This window comes from Amblyomma mixtum, chromosome 1 (genome assembly GCF_055824585.1).
Source record: "Amblyomma mixtum isolate Tamu chromosome 1, ASM5582458v1, whole genome shotgun sequence".
In the NCBI taxonomy this organism is placed as follows: domain Eukaryota; kingdom Metazoa; phylum Arthropoda; class Arachnida; order Ixodida; family Ixodidae; genus Amblyomma; species Amblyomma mixtum.
The window spans coordinates 84,431,287-84,441,758 of record NC_143012.1 but is presented as its reverse complement, the minus strand read 5'-3'; the positions used below and the strand labels follow the sequence as shown (position 1 = coordinate 84,441,758).

At 46.5% G+C, this 10,472-nt stretch overlaps 3 protein-coding genes across 4 annotated transcripts in view; 2 read left to right on the top strand and 1 right to left on the bottom strand.

Moving 5' to 3' along the window:
• The first annotated feature begins 22 nt into the window (after positions 1–22).
• Positions 23–3,661, top strand: LOC149367046 (THAP domain-containing protein 1-like). Its single transcript, XM_089553784.1, has 3 exons — positions 23–439; positions 1,843–2,041; positions 3,383–3,661. The coding sequence occupies exons 1-3, from the start codon at positions 372–374 to the stop codon at positions 3,659–3,661; spliced, it is 546 nt and encodes a 181-aa protein (XP_089409910.1). The 5' UTR covers positions 23–371.
• The window catches only part of LOC149367044 (uncharacterized), a 25,357-nt gene continuing 18,416 nt past the window's right edge, over positions 3,532–10,472 (top strand). The window contains exon 1 of the mRNA XM_089553738.1: positions 3,532–3,667. Within this exon, the coding sequence (XP_089409864.1) occupies positions 3,664–3,667 (4 nt within the window). The 5' untranslated portion in view covers positions 3,532–3,663. The remainder of the gene's footprint in view (positions 3,668–10,472) is intronic.
• LOC149367045 (protein OPI10 homolog) overlaps positions 5,402–10,472 on the bottom strand; it is a 7,265-nt gene continuing 2,194 nt past the window's right edge. For both annotated transcript variants that reach the window (XM_089553768.1, XM_089553776.1), the window contains exons 3-4: positions 7,931–8,038; positions 5,402–5,762 (exon numbers count right to left, since the gene is read on the bottom strand). In XM_089553768.1, coding sequence (XP_089409894.1) covers positions 5,443–5,762; positions 7,931–8,038 — 428 coding nt within the window. In that variant the 3' untranslated portion in view covers positions 5,402–5,442. The remainder of the gene's footprint in view (positions 5,763–7,930; positions 8,039–10,472) is intronic.

The following is a 10,472-nucleotide window of genomic DNA, read 5'->3' as shown; positions in this document are numbered from 1 at the left end:
GTGGATGACTTTGAAGGCGCTTTAAACGCTTTGAAGCGATCGTGGAAATGGCGGTTTTGCCTCTGAGGCGTGTTGTTGTGGTTACCTCCATGTAAAAAGTCCGCGCGATCTTGGCGGCACAAATCAACCCGTTCTCACTGCCCAGCTTCGGCGAAGTTCGTCGCGCGGAGATAACGCTGCTAAAGCTTGTGAAAAATTCCTTAAATGTGGATACTTAAGAGAAACGGAACGACGGACAGCCAATCGGTGTGATAGGCTCACGACTGCAAGTGCACGCACTAGTTTAGTTGGGGTACAGGCAGCCTGCGACCCTCGGAGAGGCGTGACTGCTGTCGAGGAAGACTGTGGATAAAACGTTGAAGACAGCTACGATGGTGATGTGTGAAGCGTGGAACTGCAGCAACGACAGCGATAACTGTCCTGACGCGACTTTTCACAAGTAAGAAAAGGGATGTCGATCAACTATGATCCAGATAGCGCTGACCTGGCCACTGTGACGTTAACGACGTATAACAGATGATAAATCCTACCGAGGAGTTCTTGCTGCGCCGTTTAGAAGATTGTACCTGCGGGTGGTTTGTAGTTCGGTCTTGGGAAAGGCCATACAGCTGTAAACTAAACAGAAGCAGCTTCCTGCTAGTCTTTTGTGTCGTTCTCACACGTGTGTCGTTCTCAGTGATTGCTGTAGCGATTTCCACTGCGCCTGGAGAAATAACCAGTAATTTCCATGTTCGAGCAAATAAATACATGCGGCTATATGGCCTTCCACTAAACTGCGTGTATACATCTGTAAGTGCTTGTGAGACCTTGCGCAGAGCAAAATATTGCTGGCGGTATAGCATTGTTAAAATATTGCGCGAAAGCATAGTTTTTAGCTGGTGTACACCACCGCCGCCACGTATATCAAAGCGCTATTTAGGTGTCCACTTACGCAGGGAGCCAGTTATGCGCCTTTCCTTTTCTCAACAGCCTCAGTTTGTAAGTGGAAGCCACCCCCTACTCTCAGCGCGATTGAGGTGTCCACTGACACACACTGCTGAAACGTAGAAAAGGGGGGGGGGGGGGGGGGACATGGCTAGAAATTCTTTTCCCACTAAAACTATAATGGTTCTTGATCCCTAAATGCACTTGAAGTGCAAAAACACAGACAGTACAGGTGAAGAAACTTAGTGGCGCTAAACCAGCCAGCAGACCAAAATCAAAATTTTCCGAAGTGCGTTCCGATCACATTATTATGCTTCATTCTATTTCATGTGGGTAGCTGTTTTCTTTGTTTTTCTTGAAAGCCATTTGAAATTATAATTGATCTAAAATAATTAAAACTCCGTAGCCCTGGAATCACAGTAACCACCGCATACTGTTCTCGTGTATAAAGCGCAGCTGTAGTGTGTCCTTTTTAGTGCTTATCTGTGTATGTGGCTGGTGTGCTGGCTTCGGACTATTGGATAGTTGTACCTGAACGCTGAATGGCACATTAGGGTCTGCATGTACACTTGAATTTGCGGTACTTTCAGGGTATCACTTTGCAGACGTGACTGACTGACCTATAATTAGGATCCCCACAATTCACTGATAGGTTACCAACTTTGTTGTCGTGAAGAGTACACAACGTGGGTGCACACTTCACCCATTCCATCTTTGAAAAAGCAAAAAAAAGGGCAGCCAACATCTGGAAGACGGAAGTAACGAGCGTTAGTTGTTTGGTTTACTAGAATTGATGTGGATGAGATGCGCAATGTGCTGTTTTCTAGTTGCTGCCACAGATGGCACTGTGATCTCAGGGTGGTAGCAGACCCCACGAAATCTCGAAATGCTGTTAAAACTAACAGCACCTGTGTGCAGGTTTCCATTGGACTCTCCGGCACTCCTAAGGGCATGGGTGCACAACGTGAACCGGCCAGCGCCGTGGCAACCCACTGCAGACTCGGTGCTCTGCTCGGACCACTTCCTGGAGCGTTGGTTTGTGCGCTCGGGCAAGACTACCTGGCTGCGTCCCAATGCTGTGCCTACTATCTTCGCCTACCCAGATGACTACGAGCAGGTTGCGACTCCCTTTCACCTCTAGGCAAAATGTTAAGCGCTGGTTACTCGCCAGAATTTCACAGTAGGCTTTCAAACACTGTCTCTAACTCAATCAAAACAGTGTCAGTGCCCTCACTTTCCTCTAGTCTCCCTGTTTTCCTGTGAGGAATTGTTTTGTACAGTTGATTCTTGATAATCCAAAATTCAGGGGTATCAAAAATTTCTTCGAATTATTCAGAAGAAATTGAAATAAGGGAATCCTTCTCAATACACTGGATGTTGATGGGAACAATGCATGGGTTCAAACAGACTGGATATTTGAATTGAGCAACTTCGAAATTAACTAGAGTCCACTGTAAATGTGTGCCTGCGCATCTGTGCTCAGAGTGTGTAAAAATTTGAAATTTCAAGTACAAATCAAATATTTCTTGTCTTGCTATTTGTTTTGAAAATTTCGTACTTGGTACTTACAGGTACTCAGCCAAATATTTGGGCCGCACACGATAACTGCACCCTAAACCAAGTCTCTCTTTGGAGAGCCATTTCTTTCAGTGACGTTCGATGTCGTGACCAAAAATGTTCTCAACGAGAGCCAAAAGTTCCTATTTCAAGCTTTTTTTTTTCGCTGTAGCAGCCTTAAAACTCTGTCAGTTTGGAAAACGTGAGACAATTTCAGTTCCTAAAATTCCCCAGAAATCTGTAAAAATTCCCTTTTTACCAAATTTTGCTCCTCTGATTCCCTGGAAAAGGGAAAATTCCCAAAATGTAACATCACTGATCCCTTCTGTACCAACATGGTATCTAGTGCATTGGAATTGTGCTCCATCTCACGAGAGTTTCACAGTGGAGTGGAAGCTATGAAAGAAGAGTGCACTTATGGAAGCCGTCAACTTGCACTCGTAGATTGAACTCTGCTGCGAAACATTTGACAGATTTAGTATAGGTCCTTTTGCACGTTCTACCCACAGTAATTTCGTCCCGGCTACATTGGTACATAAATTAATTCAGCTTTCTTGGAACATTCTGTCGTACAGTTTCTTAGTTGTGGAGCGGAAGATGAACTGTGAAGATTTAGTTGACTACCGTCCGCCGTGATGACTCTGAGCCTGCCCAAGTATGCGGGATCAAACCCTGGCCACGGTGGCCGTGTTTCAATGGAAGCGAAATCTAAAAGCGCGCATGTACTATGCAGTAGCGATGCACATTCAAGAGCGCCAGGTGGTCGAAATTATTCCGGAGTCCTCCACTATGTCATTCCTCATAGCCAATTTGTCGCTTTGAGATGTTTTTGAGATGTTAGACCCCATGTACCTTACCGTTTGACCATCTGGACATTGTAATTTGCCACTGCGCATTTCAGGAAGTGGTAGAAGCAGTTCTAGAGGCACCGACTGACGCCGGTGAAAGGAGCGAGGCGTCAGCCCTGGACCACAGCTATGGCACGCCCTTACCCTCGGCCACTTCCATCGCAGCGGCGCGCGAGAGCATGGATCGCCGGATGCGTGGTCCCGAGGAGAGTGAATCGCTTCGAAAGAAGCTCAAGCTGTCACGGCAACGCGTCCGACGGCTCGAGGAACGTGTGTCCATGCTCAACGACATGGTCTACTCACTCCTCAACCAGACCGTCATGGAGATGTAGGCATGGGTGAGCATCTGGCTGGTTTTCTTTGCTGTCTTAGGAGAAGCGTCCATTTGGGGCTCTCGGACAGAGGTTCTTCGGCATGCCGCTGCAAATGCAGAGTGAGACGGATGCCGTGTGGGATTCTCAGGGCTTCCTGCTGGGGAGCAGGTTTGTGCTGATGAACTAAAGTGGCTGTTTGGGTTTGTTGGTCAGTGATCATGGTTAAAGAATGCAGCACGAAAAGACAAGGATGAACGAAGAAGTGGATAGGACGGATGCTGAGTACCAACACATTTATTCAGAGGAAAAGAGCAGCTTTTGCAATGCTATCCAAGACCCAAGAAACCCACGTCTCGTGGGTCTCTACCCTACCCCGATGGCGTAAAGTGGGCAATGTGGGCAATCCTTCTTATTAGGTGTGCCCAAGTAACACGGGCTACCTGTTTTCTCAATTTTTTTTTCTTGCACGTCCGCTATGACTTGAGAGTGGGAGGGAGAGGAGGAGCATCACTTTTAATCAGCGATATCTTTGGTGTTAATGAAGCTAGCTCAAAAATTACATTGGTGCAGTGATGAAATACCAATCACTTGAGCACTTTTCCTGACCTCAGTAAATACCATTTTTATGGTCCCTTGAACATTTAACTTGGCATTTTGATAAAAATGTTTTCTTCGCCTTTCGCTCAGGAGTGCAGACCTATTACAATACTTCATTTGCAGAAGAAAACAGCAATTTGGCTTGTTGTGAGAATCGGCGTTAACCCATCTGTTAATATCAGTTTTACGTTTCGTGGCAAATAGTAGCAACATAGCTAGTGACAAGCCAAGCTTGTCGGGGACTCAAATCCACCTTGCATGGCGATAATGACTAGTTTTACTTGTCATTTTGCTATTACTTGCTGTAGGCCACAACGACAGTGGCACAAGAAAAATAACTACCTGTCGCTCGCCAGGGAACAAAACGGCCGTCTTCAGCTCCTTTCTTCATGAGAGCTCTTTTTAGCATTCTTAGCAAAGACAAAGCAGTGAGTCTGAAAGAGTGGCACGATGCTGTTTGTGAGCAGTACTGAGTTGGTGCAAAAGGCCCCAGAATAGCATTTCCCATTTTCTGCTACTGCAAGGGTGAGAAGACCACAAGCTGATCGATGTCTGCGAGATGAAAGTCTAGAGGAAAGAATGGACTTGGGTGGTACAGTTAAACCTGCATGTAGCAAACCTGAGCCTGCCCTGCTGTCGGCAATAAGAGGCTGAAACTCGAGTCCGCTTCCCAGGGAAATGACGGCCAGGAACACCGAGAAAGGAGACACTGTGATGGAGATGCTAGCGACTGCATTTACAGTCGCATTATCAATGTGATTGCACAATGTTTCTCGGTAATTAATGAGGCATCATAAAACGAATTAGATATTTGGAATCCTCTATATGAGTACAACAGGTTAGACACCAAAATTGTCTGATTAGGTTATTATTTACTTACGGTTAGGCTTAACATGGCAGCCATGTCGTCAGCACTCGCCAGCTCACAATTTCATGTCCCATGGCGACTGGGCACCTACCGCTTTGAGGTAAGGAAAAATGGCCCTCCAAAGAGTCGGGAAAACTTGGCGGCAGTTGACGCAGGACAGGGTTATTGGAAATGTTTGGCCTTCGTCTCGTGGACTTAAACCTGGCCAGCAGAGGTGATGCTTTAATCAAAACGCCACCACAGTTTCACAGCACCACTGGCCTGCTAAACCAAATGAGTGGAGAACACAGGGGTTGCGCAAAGAAAAATTGTACAAAACATGATGCGTCCTTTATTATTGTGTCCCCTTCCAGAAGTTTGGGTTCTGTGCGAGTCTGCGGCGGAAGTTTGAATACCACTGCTCCAGTGCACGCATGGGGAAGAAGCTCTCGCCCGGATGCGTGGGCACACTGACCGAGCCCCCGTACGAGGCCAGGTGGTTGAACAGGCTCTCGGCCATCTTGGTGCAGAACTCAGTGTGCGAGTCGACGGCTGCCGCATCCCCTCCGATGGACGGCGCCTGGAACTGGATCTGGGCCAGGGGCTCCACCGAGATGCCCAGCTGTGCCACGCTGCTGAAGCCGTGCGCCGAGAACGCGTGAAGCTCCGAACACTCTGCGACAAGAAAGTGAAAGAACGACTCGTGCTGTGCGCAACTGAAGCAGCAACAGTGATGGCAAACTGAAGAAGTGATGTGCTTTGCGGTGTGGCGTCGCTGCGTGTGCCAGACACCACGGAGGAATTTTGATGAAAGACGATATTCCTGCAAAACTTCAGTGTGTTGTAGTCTGGTGCATATGGCATGTTAGACACAGCAGTGTGTGACGGGCTTTGTGCTAGACTTGGGATAAAACGCGGTTAAGAGGCAGTGCTTGCCTGCAGGAAAATGGGGACGTTACTGCTTTGCCTCCAAATGGACCCCTGCATTCGATATGCTACCAGCCAAAGCATAAGGAAAAAAGGCAGCCTGCTTTAAAAATGAGGCAGTCAACTAGCTCCAACTGCCTTCTAGATTGTGCCATACTCATGACAGGATATAAACCAAGAAGTGCTGCACGGCATTAGCCTTGGCAAGCTCAGATTTCTGCAGTGTAAGCTACAGGAGTAATGATGACGAAGCAGGAGAAGAGCGCAGTGCCAACTGAAGCACTTCTCTCCAATGGAACTGCCTGCCATCACAGAGCAGTTGTGCATCACTTACTCGCTGCACCACAGCACCAAGAATAGTATGAGGACTCCTGGCGGTCTATAAGTGGAGAATGACCAATTCCACATATATGGGCATTAATCGACCCTTCAACGCTTTCGCGTCACACCCTTAAGGCAAACCTTAAGCATCGCCTCTAGTTTTTGGTTTGATGCTAAATGCAAATATGTCCGCTAAAAAAACCCCGTGTGACCAGGCTTATGGTTGGGGCTAGTTAGTACAATTGTGTTGTATCGGCCAGCGCTAACTCAGTCAAACTGAGATGAGGAACAGAGACTATGAATCGCCCGTCCTCTTCGTAGCTTGTTTCTCATCCCACTTTGTCTCATCACAAGTTAGCGCTGTCCAATTCAACCCCAGGTGGTCCAACTTAATCCAAAGCTCTACAGTGCTGCTTTGTCACACAGGAGTCAACAAATCAATGAGCTGCCTAAAGAAGCATCCCTGTGGGGAGAAGGGCACAACCATGGCACATTTGCGTGCTATGAGAAACAGAATAATTGTTAAGGGACACCAGTGTGAAATGCCCAAGTGTGCAAAGCACATTGGATCGCGCTGGATGAGTGGATTTGCATGGCGAAGAGTGCGACTTTAAGCTGTCATGACAGCTGTCAATACTGCAGGAGTGGTCTTACAGTGATGCACTGCCCCAACCCAGTACTATGTACCGTTTTCTAAAGCCCCAAGGGTATAGAGAATGCCAAACGATTTTGACAGTGCTACAGGGTAGACAGAACTTATTTTTACGAGGAGCCCACCGATACAATTGTCAACGAGTTACGTCGTCTTGACCAATAAAGCTTTGACTTTCAAGGAATGGTAATGTTCTTAGCAGAAGGGTGTTCCCTGCATCATTATCATCATCAGCCTGACTACGCCCACTGCAGGGCAAAGGCCTCTCCCGTGTCTCTCCAATTAACCGTGTCCTGCGCCAGTTGCGACATAATGCTGGCAGAATTTCGGTTCTCTCTCACATCAGGGAAAAGGTTAACAAGACTAGCGAAATTCTGCACATTTTCTTATGCGCGTGTGATATTGTGAGGTTCAAAAGCTACGACAGACACACTGCCAACTAATATTGGACACTTGGTGCCTTTTGAAGGGACACTAAGGACAACTCCATTCTATTTAAATTCCTGGTAAAAAATAGGTTCTCTGACTCTTTCTGGCTGCACTGATGTTTGTTGCAGCAAGAGATGTATTTCAAGAGATGAAAAATTTGGGCTTCGCTGAAAGCTCATGATGCTAAGACCGAAAAAGGACTGTGATCACTGGCTGGAAGTGAATGGCAGAGTAGAGTGGCCTCAGGGATATGCTCCGCATACAAAAAAAGCTCTTTTGACATCAGTGCAGTTCACTTGCAAAGACAGTCAATGGCAGTGATATCTGCATTTTATCTTTCTACTTTTCTAGCTTCACTGAATTTCTCCTCAGTGTCCCTTTAACACATGAGAACACAAGATGGCATGCACATCATTTTTCACACCCTGCCATGCATAAAATTAATAAGCCAATGACCAGCAGCTGAGCGGTTTAGCCACTGCGTAACGCGGCTCGTTGCAAGCGGAGGCATTACCTTTCCTGTGCTTGGAGATGCGGAAGATGGCACTCGGCTTGGCGTTGGAGATGAAGCCTAACAGCTGCCAGTTGCCCACAGCATCAGGACTGGGCCAGCAGAAGTACACTGTGGAAAGGAGCGCGCTGTCAGGTGCCATAGTGACTTAACAAATCGTAAACGATCAGCTGTAGAAAGTGCAGGTGATGGCACAAAGGATCGTTCCAGAGTTTGCTGCTACACGCATGCCCTTTCAGGCACCCTCAGTGGACACCACACGTCCAGAGGTCACGGAAAGCCGTCATCACTAACCAAAGTGCAAAGATGAATACAGTGGGCGCTCGTTATTTCGGACTCGCCTCGTTCAAACTTGCCGTTTATTCGAACTGACAACTTGGCCCCATCAACACCACATGCATGAAAGGGAGCTAGCCAGGCTCTGTTTACTCCACATAATTTGAGCAGATTTACAGCGGGAGCTGTTATAGGCACATATTCTGGTTCTGCGACGTTGGCGGCGTAACACGAAGCAAAAATGAGCAAGAGGGAGCCACGAATTTTCAGTGTCCTCGGTGCGCAGTGGTGGGAGCTTGTGCTGCTTAAGCTTGTTTGCGCCTCTGTGCAGAGAGAACGCAACTACGTAGCGCGGCGAATGGTGCATTCACCACTGTAAGGAGCTGTCATTGTATTTCGCGTTACATAGGAGAGTTTTTCGGGCCCTTTTCGCACTGGAGTTATTGCGGTCTGACTAGCCTAAAAAGAATTCAGGCGCCTTAATCTAAATGTGGGAGTGGAAAACGGGATTTTTTGAGAAGCCAGGGAATAAATCTGAATAAAGTTTGTGGCAATTATAAGAAAATTGAAAGTGTTAATAGTGGCTCAAGAAAGCAATAGCAATTGATGAAGCAACTGTGTTTGGCAATAAGGAATGGCCAACTATCGCAGTTTTAAAATTTTGAAATTTGTTTACGGCGCGTAGCTGCGCAATGAAAACGGATATCAAAATTTCGTAAACTACACCCGTTACTTTACGGATAAGACGCAATCTTTCAGGGCAAACTAAAAGCTCACATAGAGAGTAAGGTGCCAATTTTTGTCTCCATTAAGTACTGACTCGAGCAATTTACAGAATTTTCATATCTTTTGTTATTATGGAGCAGGCAGTAGCACTAATAAAGTTGCAAAATATTCTAATTTCTCAATTTTCAGCAACATTTCATAAAAGCTGAGACCACAAAGTTAAAACCCCTACTTCCACCTGACACTACTAAATTTTCATTTTCCGTTTAAACTCCACAAACTGCATCCAATCGAGCAGCTCATGTATCATGTGCTCATGTATCCATTTACGTGCTGTCCCAATGTCCCAGTTTAATCCAGAGTAAGCTCGTATAAGCTTCGGCACTTGGGCTTTACTAACATTAACTGCTTAGTTGGCCAGTCTCCACTGTACAGCATGTCCACCAATGAGTGTGGTCTTTACGAGAATAAACCCCGTATAACCTGCCATCAGTGTACCACAACCTTGTGCCATCACTTGCATGCGGTACTCACAGAACATCTGCACAGCATAAATATGTCTATCCTAGTCTTGCGAACTGCGCGGTCATGAGTGGCCACTCATCGATACCTTGACTCTTCGGTATACCAGTGGACGGTGTCAGATGTCCTCAGGTCCACACAGCAGCTGTCAGTGTCGGGATATAAGTCAGGCCCTGAAGTAGAGTTTCATTTCTCCCATGCCCTTTCTCATAACCTTCCAGCTTCTTTTGGTCTCGGACAAGGGATGGAGGCTGTATGCAGACAGTGAGAGAGTTGGTCACGTCTTTCAGCAAGGTCTGTTGGATAACAGCCGCTCTAAAGCACGTGCAGCACTTGACACATCGACAGTTCCTGGGTACGTGTTACCATGCCCGGTATCCTTTCTATGTGCCCTTGATAACTTTGCAAAACGGTTTCTGGAACTTCCGCTATGTAGATATGAAGGAATTTGCTCTTTCATTACAGTTGCAGTTCCTTTACAATAGGAACTGCAAAACTCACTTGACCAAACTGCATGTCACATGGGCTGCTCGATATACGTTGCATTAACACGTTTTGGCGGGCTAGTTGGTTAAGCATCTTGAATGAACTGCGCGACCGAAGACGAGCACAAAAGACAAGGAAACGGACGACACAGCGCTGTGTCGTTCGTTTCCTTGTCTTTTGTGCTTGTCTTCGGTCGCGCTGTTCATTCAAGATGCTCGATATATTCAAGCCCACACATAACAAACATGCATTATGACTTTGCTATACAGTTGAATCAGGTTATATTGAATTCGAAGCAGATCACAAAATAGTTTGATATATTGATAATTCGATACGATAAGAAATGGCAATATAAAGGCTTTTGTGTAACCTAGAAGCAAGAAAGAATACATTGCACCCACACTTGACGCATTCTTATAAGCAGGTCCCACTCTACACAAGGTCTGAAAAAAGTGAACTGCAATGTGCGATGAATGCGATCACTGCTAAACTGAAATTGCAATTAGCCCTGGACACCAATAAAATGCTGTCGTGA